Below are 16,341 nucleotides of genomic sequence, written 5' to 3' on the forward strand. Positions count from 1 at the left end.
CGATGTAAAAACTATTCCTACGCATTATCTATTTTATCCGACGAACAAATAATCTGGCATGGTAAACATTACATTGTTTCAAACTTTAACTGATGTGTCCTCTCATGTTATATACATTAAGTTGGTTCGTTACTTCTCATTTACTGAGGGCACTGTAGGCCTACAAGACACAAATTCCACCCACGCTCCAACACCCGCCTACTCTATGAACGTCAGTTCAAACCTACGCCCTCTACACACACTAAACAAAACATCACAGGGCGCGTCTCGAGTTTTACTCATTACATGAAGTTATCAGGCAATTGCTAAATATTTTTTAGGCTTTATCATAGAAAAATGCATTCCGGGTCCTTTGAAAAAGCTGGTTCGCCGAGGAAAAGGACTCTTTCTCGAGGTGTAAGCGAGGATGAGTCGCTTCGCAACATTATCAAGGAGGTAAACGTCGTGAAATCACGTCGACATTGTTTACAGTCGTGTTCTAGTCTAGACTGTTCTTTAGCTTGATTTCTTTACTTTAGACCATTTGATCCACTCTATCAAATAGTGCGTATTTACACGAAAGCCTAAATGTACCGCACTTAAAGGCTACAGCCTATAAATAATACTTTAGCTTAGCTTAGCTTAACCCGTCTCTTGCCAGGTAGTTACTTCAGAAGTGCCTAAATTGATTACACAACGCGAAACGGTGACAGCGTTACAGATATCGATCGACTTAATAATACTCTATCTCACTTGCAATTTTCCAGTGGCAAATGCCTGTACACAATTTGTTACTTTAGCTAGAAAACATAGGGGAAAATTGATTATTTGCTTAATCGCTGTCTACTCGAATATGCGTTAAAAAGGGCCATGTTCTAGCCTACGCAGCAGACGTGTTTGAAAGGGACAGTGAGACAAGGTTAGGCAATACCAAGCTTACCATATCATTCATTATGGAAATGGTTAGATAATGAGGCAGTGACTAATAAGCTCATGCTTATATCGGTGTCTATGAGTTAAGGTGTATTGAATATCTAAAGGTAACTCTCGTGTCACAGTCTTTAAAAAGCTTCAATTTCAGAGCAGGTCTATTAAGTCTGGAAATGATGTGTTGTCATATGGGTGTGAAATGCTTGAAGTTAAGATTTTTTGGACATTCCAGACCAGTTGAACATGTCATGTAGGGTACTAGCTGACTACGATTGTGAGCACCACAAAATTAAAAATAAATATTTTACAGAACAGTTATTCATGTCTTAGAGAACATGCCCTTGTTAACATTAAGACATGTCTTAAGGGGCTCTTGTTTTTCTGTCAGACAGAGAATTCCACCAGGCGCCTGACACGCAGTGACTCCAGGGGAACCCTCAAGAGGCAGAGTGAAAGTCAGGTAACATATACTCAAGAAGTTTGGCCACTAATGTAAACGTCATCATTGGCTGTCTTGTATCCCCTTTCATGTAATTAGATCTGTTCTACTCTTGCATGTGAAGTGATGTGCCTCTCTCTTTTTAATTTCAGCAGTCGGAGCAGGATCTGATCATAGGATTCCCTGAAATGGTGATAAGCTGTGCTTAGTGTTTGGCAAGGGCACCCCAACCTAATAGAATGTGCCATTATTGTAGACATATTGTCCCAGGAACCAGATAAACCTAATCACAAATATACCTGAGCATGTCACATGATCAGATTAAACTGGTTTACTTTGTGTGTCTTTTGCAGATTGTACATGAATATGCTTCACCACTGATGTTCATTTCATGTGACCGGATAAAGCTGCTCACTCATACAGGCCTACCTGAGTGTTGTCAGTCAGCTGAAACACAGATTGGCCAGGAAAATCATTTAAATCTAGCATTTATTAATCCTATGTGTTTGTTGTGCAGGAAGAACTGCAGGAAAGCTACAAGGAAGTGGTACAGGAGCTGAGTGGGCTGGAGGTTCAGCGAGAGACGCTGCTGTTCCAGGTGGATGTTCTGCAGGACGCTCTGGAAGGGGTAGAAGAGATGCTGGCTGAAGCTCAGAGAGAAGCCAGCCAGGCTAGCATGGTATGATCAGATGCATACACAAAAAAACACTGACTTCTAAACATGCTAACATCTACTGAAAACCTGTTCGAATAGACGCCCAAGTCCCTCTACAGGTCATGTAGTTGTGAGGTAAACAGGTTTGTCCAGAAAAGAACAAACCCATCTGACTTAACAGGTGATAAGTTTTCAGCAACATAATCACAGAACACTGCCCGAGTTGATTACAATGTGTGCTCAAAGCCAGTCTCAACAATGACCCAGTCACAAATTGTTGAAGCACAGGTTGGTAATGATCTGGCATTTTAACACTCTTTAACTGCATTTTTCTAATGCCCTTCTGACACTGACGTGTCTGTGTTAACAGGAGTTGGCGCGAGAAAGAGAGGCAAAGAAGAAGTTGGAAGGTATGGTCAGCTCTCTGATGCAGGAGGTGGAGAGACTAAAAGAGGTAATGAGAAACCAGAGCTTATGTAATCATACACAGAGACACAAGCACAGGCTTCCTGGTTTTGGGCAGGAAGACTGACTAATGGCTTGTTAGTGCATGCCATCTCTGGTTACGTAACTCAGTTTGTCAGGGGGAGTGTCAGCTCGGTTCAGTCTTGCTTTGCTGAGCTTGACAGAGCGAGGTGTTTCTGCTGCTGGGAAATCACTTTGGTTTAGGAGCAACCCCCCTGTATGTGTGTTTGTTAATGTGTCTTAAAAGTGTAAGACACATTTGATAAATATTTAGGTGTTTTTGATGCATTTAGCAACAATAGCAAATGTGCACATTCTGTGTGTAAGCATAACCAGGGTTGGCTAATGGTATGTTGTAACATGTAACTCCCACTTGATTTCAACTGTCTTTGATTTTGTCTTCAGTCATTAGTAGGGCGTCCCCTTTGCCCTAAAAACTACAAATAAATGGGTTTTAGAAGACCATGGAAGAGATTAGACATTTTACTTGGACAGAGGGGCTTGGTTATGTAATGCCATGGGATATTGGCTGTCAACAGACCAGTGTTTCCCAGTAACATGGCCTTGAGGCCTGTACCAAAGAATATCCTGACTAACAGATCACTTAATGGCAGATGTACTAGTGATCCTGGTTTCCTGTTACAATACAAAAAAATTGTGACAACTGGCCTTGCTATGTGACCTGCCCATACCTAAAGTATGTACAAGTATTCCAGTCAAAACCATGGAAGCTGTTGAGGCTATACCTGTTATAGTGGTATGTTGTCACACCCCAACAGAAAGGCTTGTTTGGCTTCCTAATTGGATGAAATAAAAAAAACTCCTTAATGTGTGCTCAATTATCATTCATAACATTGTGTTGTTAATGCATAATTGTCATGTTTTTGCTCTGCAGGAGAGAAATACCATACCTTCAGTTCCGGTTTACACGTTTGTCAGAGAGGAGGAGGGGGGTCTGGCAAGACAAAAGGCATATGAAGGGAAAGATCAAATGAAAAAGGAAGCAATGGAGAACATTGGAAATGCACCAAGCGAGGAGGTAGATTTTTCCAAAGATACGCCTCATTCAATCAATCGATTGGAAAGTATACCATTAGACACTCAGAGGAATGGGTTGTCTGCAGAGACCAGCACTGGACTGCTCTCCTTCTTAAGGAAGGGGAGGGGGGAACAGTCTATGGATAGTTACTCCCACCCCCCACCTCTCTATGATACTCAGCTTGGCTCATCGGTGGACTTGGAGGATGTGGGGGATGGTACCGAGGATAGACAAAGCCCCCTGAGCAAGCTCCACAGGATGGTCAACAAGACCTTTGGGCAGATGTCGTCTCTGGCACTGGGCAGCTCGCTTTCTCAAGAAGGGGTTTTCGGGAGCCCCGAAGAAAGCCAAACAGAGGCCAAGCAGGACACCTCCCCTGATAGGAACAACGACACAGACAGCATTAGCGCCTATGAGGATGCGTCTGCTGACACACCTGAGCTGGAGAATGTCTTCCCAGTGTTCTCTGGCCTGAACGGAACAGGGCTGATTGATGATGCCTGCCCCACTGTAGAGAAGGAGGAGGGAGATCCAACCAATGAGGCCAGAAATCCTAATGACTCTTGTATTGTGTCATAAGTTCTTGGTGGCTTACAGCCTATTGAGTGTAAAAGGGTCACATTTGTTCTGAATTCCTGGTGTTACCAGCTCATGGTCTAGCTCCTTAAAAAAAAAGTTGGCCAAAACACACCAAACTTCTTCTTGGTCTGACAGAATTTAACATGAGGTCAACTTGATGGTTCTAACTATTTTTAGACTGTTTGTTTTTGGCTTCCTTACAGAGTGGAACCAGCTAGGTTTTCATACATAAAACAAATAGTTTTGTGTTCAAACACTTTAAGCAAATCAGTTTAACTCAACTTCAAATCAACTTCCAATGAAAACCCTTTTCATAAATTAGTACCTGATACATCCCAAAGCAAATATGAGTACTTTCACACTATTTTTGTCCCTTATTTTAAGACCTGTTTTCTGCCGAAATAAATTTATAGTGGGATTGCATTAAACTGAACACAGGATAAAACTGAGTGGGCCCACACTGGTTTTAAGATTTGTAAAGTAGTTTAATGAATAAAAAATTTCAACCAAGCTATGAGCATACTCTGTATCAAGACTGACCTTTGATCTAAATCATTTCTAAATATGGATTCAGCTAGAAAGTACCAGCTGTCTATGTGTACATACCAAACTGTCAGTCCACAGTTTATAGCCAGCTATCACGTTGGTGTGTTTTGGCCTTTAGCTTTCATGCGGCTTGTAATTCATTTAAACTAATAACCACATACTTCTCAAAATCTCTTTTATCGCATGTATGACATGACAAGTTGCATTAATGGATATATATATTATTGTATATACACATTGTTGATTCCTTGTTTTGTGTCCTAACTTGCTGATAATCCCTTCAGGCATACACAAAGTTATCAGATATGTTGGGGACACAACACAGGTCTGTATCATATACTTTCTTTGATGCCGTTTCGGTGCTCCTAGAACTATTATTGGCTGCTGGCCAGTTTGCAGTCACAACAGTACACAACCGAAAACATAAGGGTAAAAGGGAGTAAGGGAAAAAACTAAAAGGGTTAAAATGATACCATCTATGGGAATAAAACTAATGTTTTCACTATCCCACTAGCCTTTACAAGAATGTTTATTTTTATCCTCATGAAGGACTTGCCTTTGCTTGAACACCTCAGCACATCTTGAGAACTTGAAAGATACAACTGGTTAAGTCTACACTGGCTTCCTTGTGTGTGTGACAGATACTCAGAAATTTGAAGGACAACATTCCATATAATTGTACCTTTAAGAGTTTTGGTACTGTACATTCTCGTAAATTTGCAATCAAATGTTTGCTCAATTGCAGTGAAACTACTGAATTTGGAAATGGTTATGATTTTTTTTTATCTGACATTGCTGTACAGTTTACACTGTTTTTGTAGTTATCTGAGGTGTGGGGCTTGGGAAGCATAACACAAACACTGCAATCTTTCAAATCAAAACTCCTCACAAGATTTGTTTTAATCATTCCTAAGATTGATCTGTTGTTTCACATTCAAATTTGCACATTCTGCATGCATACTTGTGACTGTATTTTGATTTGACATATGCATGTTTAACAGGAACTTGAGTTATCCTCCTGTTACAAAGCATTCCAATTTTGTATTTAGTGTGCTTATGCTGTATATGTGTACAAGTCAGAAGCAGCTCATATTTCTTCATATCCAGAAAATCGATGTCTTAAAGAGGGTGTTTTAAAAGGGATTTAATTTACAGTTACAATTTGCTACTTTAAATATATACTTTTTAACTTTGATAATTGGGTTTTATGAATGTTTTGCATTTGTTTATCATCTGTGTTGCCTGCCTGCTGTTTTGGGAACAAGAAATGTATAGTACTAGTGTGGTTTTTAAACACACAGTGCTATTTATTGTTAAATTGATGAACTATGACATAATATCATGTATAAATGCTCATAATGTCATGGTTTTATCTAGATATAAATCTTTATTAAAAACTATTTTGCTGCATGCTTTAAAATGCAAAAAAAAGTCATGCAGTTAGCTTTAGCTTGTACTTGGATCAGATTGGTTGAAATGTCATGCTGTAAAGTGGCAAATTAGTTTCACATAATACTGTACAGTTCTTTAAAATGAAGCAAGAATGCAGAGATGCATATTTACACCAAATAGTAAAATGTATTTTTAGAATTGATTCTATTCTTTTAAAGAATAAATATTTTATACAGTCATATGTTTGGATGTGTTAAGAGTCAGTGTTGTTGATTTGGGATATTCAGTACAAACATCAAGTAAACAAAATAATATACAAATGTATCATTTATTTGAGTGGTTTATTGTGTTATACACTAAACAATGTAGCGATTTATTATAATGGAGTCAGGTTATTATATTATTTATTATAGGGAGTTACAGGTTATTATATTATTTATTATAGGGAGTCAGGTGGCTGAGTGGTTAGGGAATTGGGTTAGTAATCCAAAGGTTGCTGGTTCGATTCCAGGCTGTGCCACATGGCGTTGTGTCCTTGGGCAAGGCACTTCACCCTACTTGCCTCCGGGAGAATGTCCCTGTACTTACTGTAAGTCGCTCTGGATAAGAGCGTCTGCTAAATGACTAAATGTAAAATGTAAAAAAAATTTTTGGGTATAAATGTATTGATATTATACTTTTTATTCGGCACCATTGCCCCTCCTGGAATTGTCCTTGTCAGAAACTTCCACACCGATGACACAGTCGCCAGAAACTATATTTATGTAAAATCACCTGAGAGGAAAATGGACAATCTAATGCCAACACACATTTAGCCTTATGTCTTTTAATTCCTTTGTACCTCTTCCTGTTGGAATGCTGTGTGATTGGATAGGCTTATCTATTTTTTTTAAATGACTTTATCATAGCAATTTCCCTTTCTTTTTGAGGAACTTAAGATACCCCTATTGTAAATCATTTTTTTCTAATTCTCAAAACCTTTCACACCTGTCATGTTCCCACCTGCTCCTAAGAAATGGCTTATTTTGCAGTGCTTGGTCTAGTCCTTGTCTACTCTATGTCTTAGTTTCCACAGCACTTGGCCTTGCTGGTCTGAGTCGACTGGCTGAGGTTGACTCCATCTCCTTGTCCTCTTGGTCTCCGACAACCAGCACCAGCCCCTATGCCACCCGTCAGATCATTCTTTGGCAGTGTCTTGGCTAGAAGACAATAAATCGTGATATGATCAACATATTTTCTGAGGCATGAATTTTAGTTATGCTTAATGATGTTTCTTAGAGCTACCTAAGACGTGCTAATTCTTAGACCACATACTGTTCCAACATTAGATTATTACTACCCTCTGGTGTATATATAATGGCATTACATGTTGGTGCTGTCTGGGCACCCTGTCCAGAAAGACCATGCTGGTTGTGGAATAGATATGCTGTCTAAGTATATATTGTTGTTTATGTCTGTGAAAAATAGAGCTATTAGTTGGTCTGGTCTGTTTCCAATAGAGAAAGATAGAGATCAAAGTTTAGAGAGTAATATGATTGTGTGATGATGTATTGCTCACCTATGGCCAGGAATAGATTACTGATGTTCATGGCAGTCTTAGCAGAAGTTTCCATAAAGACTAGTTTGTTATCTGCAGCATAGACCTGAGCCTCCTGCAGGAGCATTATTAGTGCTAGTATGAAATCAATTCCACAAAACCAAAGATCTGTATTTTCTGTGTCAATGACAAACTCATTAGCACAGTATGTTAGAAGTATTTACTTTTAGATATATTCCACCAGTTTTTGTGAATATTTGAGTACTCACCTCGTATTCCACAGCTCTGTTGGCAGATTTGTCTGCCTTGTTGCCAGCTAAGGCAATCACTATGCTTGGGCTAGCTTGGTCTTGGAGTTCAGTCACCCACCTTTTTGCTCTGTCAAATGTCTCCTATACAGAGCAAGAACATATTTAAATGAGAGGATGAAGGGTAGCGGTAGCAACAAGGTTAACACCGTAGGCTTAAACAGCTGGACAGTCTGCTGCAAGATGAGGCAGTCTGTCTAGAACTGCTGCTAAGAAATAATGGGTCCGTGCATGCAAAGTTAAGAGTGTGTGGAGTTAATGCTAGATGCAAATATGAAATTGTTTTCCATACTGTGTTGGTGATGTCATAGACAACTATGGCTGCATGGGCAGCCCTGTAGTACATGGGTGCCAGGCTGTGGTAGCGCTCCTGACCTGCTGTGTCCCAGATCTCAAACTTGACCATGACACCATCCACACTCACCATCTGGGTCACAAAGGCAGCTGAGACAAGGGGGAGAGAGAACATGGGATGGCAAGAGGATGTAGGCTCAATTTATGCCCAAATTTGCAAGACAGTGGGAAGAGTATAAAGTGGCTAAAGTAAACCCGATCATGGACAGATAGAAAGGGTATCGCACCTTCTCCCTAAATCTCAGAGGAAAAGTGCACACAACTAAGCATGTGGTTCTGTACCTCCAATTGTGCTCTCCTGGAAGTCCTGAAACTGATCTTTGACAAACCGTACCAGCAGACTGGACTTTCCCACAGCAGAGTCCCCAAGTAGCACCAGTTTAAACTGGATAATCTTACTGGTCTGGCCACCAGGTTGCGATGGTATTGATGGATCTGCCATTGGGGCTCGATGTGTATTAGGAGGTTTGGGGGTTGTTGGGTTGCAAGGCATGCAAGGGTAAAATTGATGTGTGTGTGTGTGTGTGTGTGTGTGTGGGGGGGGGGTGACAGCTGGGGAGAGGATGATAAGGGAGGGGGGGACCCCCACTTAAGGACAATGGGACCCGTCTGCCAGATGAGAAATAGAAATCTACAAGACAAAAAGACAAAAAACAACAGATGTATGCCAGAAACTAGACCTTTTAACATAGTGGCAACCTGTCACACAATCAGCTGTGAAAACTCATATTAATATAAATCTATCTCTATCTCTTTGCTTTACTGTCAATTCTTGTTTAAACACCCTGGTATTTCTGCTTAGAATATGAAACAATGTATGCATTCCTAGACCTTTAATGTGCTCATCATCATCCAGTGTCCATAAAAGGACTTTCCTTGCTGTTTTAGGATGACCAATGTAGAATAACTGTAGCCTAATAACCCCTCATCTAGTTTGACCTTTCATAGTTGACTGTTCGAAGTTGTGATAATATTAATGATGAAAAAGATACATCATGTCCAACTGGAGACAAGACGGAGACGTACCGTCGTACTTAATTCTGACTCCACGCCCGTCCGTTCTTCAATACTTCATGGTTCTCGCCACAAGACGTCAAAATGTTTGTAAAATACGCCCCGTAATGGTCGTGCAAAGTGACCGACAAAGAAAAGGCTTTATAGACATATGTTAACCATAAAATAGGAGAACCCCGTACTTAAAGGCGCTGGGCATTTGTTTTGTTGGTCTAAAATATGCGTTTTTTAAGCGGACACTCAAGGATTGACAGACTTTTTATCCAATTATAACGGCATACAATGGTGAAAGTTCCCCCCTTCTTCTCAAGTTACTTTGATGACTAGTTGATCCGAAGTCCAACATATTTTTTGCAAAGAAGCCGTTCGGCTACCGCTGCAATTTGTAAACTCAATACTGTATTACGTAACATAGTTCTAAACAAATTAATGCTTCATTGTATGCATTCCATGTTGTACCAATGTACTTATTTCAAAAGTATACCTAAAGCAATGTATGCTACATGGTTAGTCTACAACCCAGTTAATACAAACAGCAGTTTAACCCAGCAACCCAGTTAATTTTAAGCAGCGGTCCCAAAATGTCTTGTATGATTGTGGAGTGTAATCTTGCCTATTTACAGCCTACCCAACTACATGTAATAACACGTTGGCGGATCTATTATTCATGACTGAAGCTCAACGCGGTTATTTCTCGCGATATCCGTGGCTCCAGCGGCTAAGTAGCCTATAGACTGTAAAAAGAATTGACTGCATGACAGCTCCTCAAAAGTGAATCCAAAACATCTCCATCGCCCCCTGGTGGTTGGCTGCTGTATGGGTCGTAAGTCCCGCCCCCTCCATGTAAGCGGATGGGACATGAGCCAAACAAAAAAATTCAAGTGCATGTCAAACACTTGTTTTTCCAAAGATGGTTTGTGTCATTTTAGGTAGCCTAGTTCCTATGACGCATGATTTCAGCCCACCCAGAAAATCCTAAACATTTAGGCCTAAATGGTGAAAAACGGTCTCCACAATTCAGTAGGCTACTGTGACCGTAGCCACGCTTTGTCACAACTAGGTACCGTCCGCCACTCGCTGGGCCCGAACACTCGACCTCTGACTTGCCAAGCGCGACCACTACCAACTACGCCAAAGAAAAGCTAGCTCTACTTGATGCGAGTTGCCTGCTACAAACCTGAGGAGTGAGTTTCACGGTTGTCACACCGTTACACTACTACATAGTTCACAGTTTTTGTAAGGTGTTTAAGCAGCAGTTATATTTCTAACATTTATAATGTGTTTATAAACAAATCTCTGGATTTTCTTTTCCCAGACTTTAAGGGCCAGGTAGACGTGCAAAAAGTACGCCTAGTATGCACCAAACAAAGTCAGGATAGGCTTACGTGTGGCAGCCATTCAGTAGTTGTAGGCTACACGTTGGCAATTTAAAGATCCTGTAAGGTGGAATTAAAAACGAGTTTCAAGTTCACCACACCACAGAATAATGTGTTATTAACTACCCATCGAAATTCGAATGGAAAAAAAACACAGACAAGTATGTTAAATTAGGCTTTGAAATCGTAAGAAAATCATCAGTCTTCTCTGTTCGAGACTGGGGGGGCGTGTCGCCTGAAGGAGCTGAAGCTCGGCCCCCTCGCTGGAAGGCGCCACCTCTCTCAAGTAAGCTACCTACGACCCAGATAATGGACGCTACGTCAAGCCGAACAAAACAGTATAGAATTTGAATTGATTTGTTCAATGACTGAAACATACAGATGCATATAAATAAAATGTTCCCCTGAGCTGTAACACAGGAGTAAAAAATGACACCAGTGACTTCAGACAGTGAGCTCTCCAACTACTTCTAGCACATTAGCTACCATTTCACCAAAATACCATCATTCTACACCGAGTAGCCTAATATCAAGTTAGCGGTTTGCATTAACTCATAGGAGAGATACCTCTGGAAAAGTTATCTAGTATAATTATAACAAGCACACAGAACTGAGTGATGAACTGCTGGCGGCAGTGGATGGTCCAGGTGCGACCGGAGGATGAACGGCCGGGGGGGGGGGGGTTCCTCGGTACGGCTCCGCGCTGCAAGAGAAGCCGTGTGTTGGTGAACCCAGTCTGTTTCTGGTCCATGTTAAAACTGTCCGCCGTGAAATGGTCACTGCAGAGGCGGCTGTTGAAGTTTATCCGAAGCTTTCCATGAGTGTGGCTCTTCACAAAATCTATCCACCTATTTTTCCTTTCATTACCAATAGGGAAACTTAAATGGCGTTGCAGCACAGCTGGAGTTCTTGCATCAGGGAAGATACCTTTGCGGGTGGTGGGAGACATCCTGAAGCTAGCTAGCTAGCTGATTTAAGCTACAATAATAGTACAGCAGGAAGAGCAATTCAGTGATCTGATGTAGATAGGTCGAAATGACGTAGATAGGTAGTTTTTGGCTCCGCCCATTAAAACCTGATCTGAAAACGGAAGAGAAACTGTTCTTCGGTCTAACTCCACATTTCAGTGCGACAAAGTTTTAGCGTTTCGCACATATTTTCAGGAACTCATTTCACACGTATATAATGTACTTAGAAGCAAAACATAAAATTTACTTTACAGGATATTTAAGGCCGGAATAGTGTACTTCACGCTAAGTAGTACGTGTACTCCTTTTTTGGAAGGGGGGGGGGGGATGATATATGCTTATCTTGCAGTTATGCAAAGACTCTCTTCACAGACATTTTCATGCTATTTGCCCATTTGACATGCTGACCTGGTAACTTAATTCATGTTGATATCATGTTAGTAGATCTCAGTGTAGTAGCACAATGCTCTCACTTCCCCTTTGGTCACTTATTTATAGACCACAGACAGACATACGTGTCGACCCACTGTGAAGGGAAGCAGGAATAGGCTATAGTGTCTGTGTCCTGTTTACGGAAAGCAGAGTTTCTGAATGATGTGTGTCTGTGGCCGGAGACTTGTTGAAACGGTATAATATACATAATTTTCTAGCCTATGAAGTAGTAGGCTATACCTCATTTCCACTATGCCCACTTTTAGCTTTGCTGTGCATCCTGTTCCATTTTTCATCACAGGAGGGCGCCTTCTTATTACAAATGTTTGACCACAAAAGCATAGGCCCCAAGTCAAAATCATAATAGCAGTGTTAATTTATTAGACGCTTTCATCCACAGCGTCGGTTTAAAGGTAAATTGAACCTAATACCTCTTGGTCTGCAGTCAAAAGCACTGTGCCACCCACTAATTGTGAAAGTGAGTTGGTTATCAGTGGTTTACTCGTTCCGATTTGTCTGGGGTTGATTACACTTCCGCTGATGAATGATTTATGTTGGCACAAGATTAAAAGATGCAAGATTGGAGTTTGGCCTAAGTGGGACTGTTATTGTCAATGCGTCCCATCCCTGGCACCGCTTCCAGCCTATCACTCCTAAGTGAGGAGAGCGAGGTAGGCCTAGGTGTAAATTTACATTACACATTTAGTCCATGTAGGCTATTATAATACCAACTATAGTTGGTAACGTCAGTTGTGCCATTATGGCCTACAATGACCACTTCTCAAAATTGAATTAGCCTATGTAGCCTAGCCTATGTCTTTTGCCAATTGCAATTAGCCTACGTAAATAAAACATGCTACCAAAATAACCACACATTTATAATAAACCTTTTTAGTGTTACACGGTTCTAGCCTTGGATGGATTTGCTTGACTTCCTTAAAGTGTTGTAGTGAATCGCAAGTTTTGAAGGACCACACAGATTTTGGCTTCCCCAATGAGAGCGAGGAAGGCGAGAGCAATTTTAGAGCCATGACATCACATTTCCTAACGACCGCTTCCAAATGCGGAAAGACATCGGCGAGGTTATTTTTTTCCAGATTTCCCTGTCCGAGGAAAGAAGGAATGCAAGCTTTTTGAACAATACCGTACACCGGTGGTCGATCATGTATCGCTGAGACATTTTGCGTTCATACTGCGTGTTGTTTGCCTTCCCAAGACACCGTTTCTAGTTTAGGTAAGTGAATGTTATTTTCATCACCGTGCATTTGCAGTCTAATCAATTTGCGAATGGGACGTGTGTTGTATATTATTGGCATTTTTGTATGATAAATCTAATAACTAGATTTGATTACTAATAGTAATTGATTATGGGCATTAGAGGTGCCTGTTTAGGCAGCTGTGAAAACAGTACAATGATTCTTTAAACTGTTATTAGGCTATGTGACGTCCATGTCGCTGCATTGATTTAAACCAGTACCTTACTCAGCGAACACGATTCATTGTAGGCTACTCCAATGCTTTGAAATGAGGATGAAAATAATTGTTACCGTTTAGCTGTGATCTGAGCATCACCCATCACGTTTCAATAACAACAATCGTCAACACAAAAGCAAATCAGGCCTTTGCAAGACGCATTGACTTATTTTCCGAGTAGGCTATAGGCTGTATGAAATACTAAAAACTACCCGTAAAATAGTCTCTTCATAGACAGACTTATTATGTAGTTATCAGGTTAATATTTATCATTATAACTTAACTTGGCGAAGTGTTGGTTTATCTTGCAGAGAGGACTATGATAGAACATACATTGTCATCAGTCTCGCGAGTCAATCATGCACACATCTTGAAACCATTACCCATTATTTTTCAGACTAGTTGTTTGGTTTGGAAAGCTAGTTTAGTAGGCTACAGTAAATCTCAAGTAAATTGTTACAATATTCTGGGAAAATTCTTCACCTGCGAGCAAATTCAAATATTTACCTGGGCCTAGGTCTAGTCTACTGGGCCTTGGTGGGCTACTAATTCCAAATGTTTATGACATCATATCACCATTTAAAAAACTATTTTAGGATGACTTAAATCCTCTGCCTATTTGTGATCTGAATTATATCTTGAGTCAAGTTAATCTGACACCAAAACTCCCTAATCCTTTAGAAATGGTCCCAAAACAGCAATGAGTTATGCTTCCTATACAAGTTGTTGTGTGACTTATTTCAAATGGAGTTAGACTGGGAATTAAAATACAAGATGTTGTCAGCCTATGGTCTCAAACTACTCAGCAAAATAGTGCTGCATTATTCAGTCAGTTGCTGTGTATTCACCTCTAAACTTGATAAATGGCGTAATAATTTGATGTGTCTAACATTGTCATGGAGCCTAACAGTGTTTAACAGGGATATAACAAATTGGTAATTTTTCCATTAGTTACATATCGAAGAAATGGCAGGTGGATATGACTACTCAAGCATCCAGACTAGAAAGAAAATATGTTGTATTTGGATGTCATAACACAAGTGTTGAACAACACTGAAAGTCGACCTCCAGTCAAACCAATGTCTGTTCCCTTGTACAGTATGTGAAACTAGACACCGCTGTTTTCGGATGCAGTGCTGTCAGCTGTAAGAGATAACCACACAAGTTCAAAATTGAATACAAACATTGTCCTTTATTAAGAGTATTGCAGTTTCAGACAAAGGTGTATCTTGGTGGATGTTAGTCGCAAGGCAAAAAACCTGGATTGAGGATTCAATCGGAATCCAATACTTCAATGTTGAATACTTTAAACTTCCTCAAATGTGACCATGTTAGGCCAGCCGTCACTCATACCCTATCACTGTTATATCCATCAGGGTGATATATCCTGTACCTCTTGTTAGATTAACAGTACGTCACGTACACTCAGGTCAGGTCTATGATGTATGGTCAATGAGAGAGACCCCTTTAAATAGACTTGAACTACACAGATAGAGGCAGTGGTCTGAATCCCTAACACGATAGGTCTGCCTCTTAGTGTATGTGTAATCTTTATTGTTTGTCTGTCTACCCAGCTGTACTTCCCTCTGTATGGGTGTTTACTTGTCCTCTCAATCCAGGAAGAAAAGTGGCATCCACAGACTAAATATGTTTTAGCTTTGGCTGTTATGTAAAACTTTATTGTTAGAAAATCAAGATTGTGATATGTATGATTAGGTTATTAGGTTAGATTAGTTTAGATTAGGTTAGTATCTACCCAGGTTTACCAGGATAGTGCTCTGACATACTGCCCCACATCATTACCATCCTATTACCCTAAGAGACACCTACTCAGATTGCTGCGTTGCTAATCATCAACCAATGGCTGGTTGCCTCACCTATGTTTAAAGAGGGAATGCACCGAAATTAAGCAGAAATATTATGAGACCTCCTTTGATTTAGTTTTCCGTTACTGATGTAAGTGTAGTTGTCATAGCTGGATCTTTGATTGGCTTGAATGGGAAAACGCTGGGGAGAGAGGTAGAGTGCCCCTCATCTCCTGCAATGGTCCGGTCCTGTGCAATTTGTCTTAGAAATGAACAGATCCAAACTAATTGCTTGCACTTTCTTTTACAGGGATACTCTCACTGCACAGTGAACCATCTTAGAGTGCATTAAAAGAGCACATTCATTATATTCTGCTAATAGCTTCAACCCAACTAAGTGTCCTTTTTAATTTGTATTTCTATGGTATAGAGTCGGCAAGGTATAGATAAGTACTTCTTTATTGGAATTATAATAAGAGGGGGTCGCCCCCCCCTCCAAACCGTTCCCTTGAGTAGGTCAGGATGATTTTATCGTCTTTGTTATTTTTCTTTGGTTAATTCATAATCATAAACATAAATTCCCTTTCAACTGAAAGTATGATTCGTCTCTTGAGCCATTGAACCTTTTGACACATTCATTATTTGGCACCTTTGCTGTGACCTTAGCACTGAATCACAGATGATATTTGCAGATCAATATTCTGTATTTGTCTGTTCACCCCATCACATAATGAAATGAGTACTCTGACACAGACCTATTCTGACTACTCGCTTCTGCTGTCTTCTCCTCTGTAGTACATTTATGTACTCTCATCCAGCTGGTCTACAGAGTGGGATTGGTTTGGTGTTTTCTGCTGCTCTCTCTTGGCTGTCACTCTTTTCTAATCATACTGAAATTCCAAATCCCGCTTAAGGGATCTGCCCTGGACCAACATCAGCCCTGCTGCTCAGCCCTGGCTGGGAAAGAACAGATAGATTTGGTTGTTTAGGTTTACAGAGACAAGTATTTGATGTGGAGGCACGCAACAATGAAGATACAGTATATTATAG

At 40.4% G+C, this 16,341-nt stretch overlaps 2 protein-coding genes across 2 annotated transcripts; one reads left to right on the forward strand and one right to left on the reverse strand.

The window, feature by feature from the left end:
• The first annotated feature begins 239 nt into the window (after positions 1-239).
• si:ch1073-456m8.1 (leucine-rich repeat flightless-interacting protein 1) lies at positions 240-5,500 on the forward strand. Its single transcript, XM_067245553.1, has 6 exons — positions 240-435; positions 1,298-1,369; positions 1,501-1,539; positions 1,866-2,027; positions 2,374-2,457; positions 3,364-5,500. Exons 1-6 carry the CDS (start codon positions 337-339, stop codon positions 4,084-4,086), a joined length of 1,179 nt encoding a protein of 392 aa, XP_067101654.1. The 5' UTR covers positions 240-336; the 3' UTR covers positions 4,087-5,500.
• A 984-nt stretch (positions 5,501-6,484) lies between these two features.
• LOC136951008 (ras-related protein Rab-5B-like) lies at positions 6,485-9,828 on the reverse strand. Its single transcript, XM_067245575.1, has 6 exons — positions 9,250-9,828; positions 8,506-8,854; positions 8,162-8,313; positions 7,831-7,953; positions 7,583-7,676; positions 6,485-7,223 (listed from the first exon to the last, which is right to left on the reverse strand). The coding sequence occupies exons 2-6, from the start codon at positions 8,714-8,716 to the stop codon at positions 7,087-7,089; spliced, it is 717 nt and encodes a 238-aa protein (XP_067101676.1). The 5' UTR covers positions 8,717-8,854; positions 9,250-9,828; the 3' UTR covers positions 6,485-7,086.
• Between the last annotated feature and the right edge of the window lie 6,513 nt (positions 9,829-16,341).

This window comes from Osmerus mordax, chromosome 1 (assembly GCF_038355195.1).
Source record: "Osmerus mordax isolate fOsmMor3 chromosome 1, fOsmMor3.pri, whole genome shotgun sequence".
NCBI classification, from domain to species: Eukaryota; Metazoa; Chordata; class Actinopteri; order Osmeriformes; family Osmeridae; genus Osmerus; species Osmerus mordax.

Bases quoted from the DNA above. Each gene is read 5' to 3' on its own strand.
- LOC136951008 (XM_067245575.1), bottom strand. From the start codon at position 8,716: ATGCCTTGCAACCCAACAACCCCCAAACCTCCTAATACACATCGAGCC. The intron at 8,314-8,505 runs GTACAGAACCAC...CCCTTGTCTCAG, and splicing joins CCAGGAGAGCACAATTGGAG to CTGCCTTTGTGACCCAGATG. The intron at 7,677-7,830 runs GTGAGTACTCAA...ATGCTCCTGCAG, and splicing joins ACAGAGCTGTGGAATACGAG to GAGGCTCAGGTCTATGCTGC.
- si:ch1073-456m8.1 (XM_067245553.1), top strand. From the start codon at position 337: ATGCATTCCGGGTCCTTTGAAAAAGCTGGTTCGCCGAGGAAAAGGACT. The intron at 436-1,297 runs GTAAACGTCGTG...TTTTTCTGTCAG, and splicing joins TTCGCAACATTATCAAGGAG to ACAGAGAATTCCACCAGGCG. The intron at 1,370-1,500 runs GTAACATATACT...TTTTAATTTCAG, and splicing joins AGAGGCAGAGTGAAAGTCAG to CAGTCGGAGCAGGATCTGAT.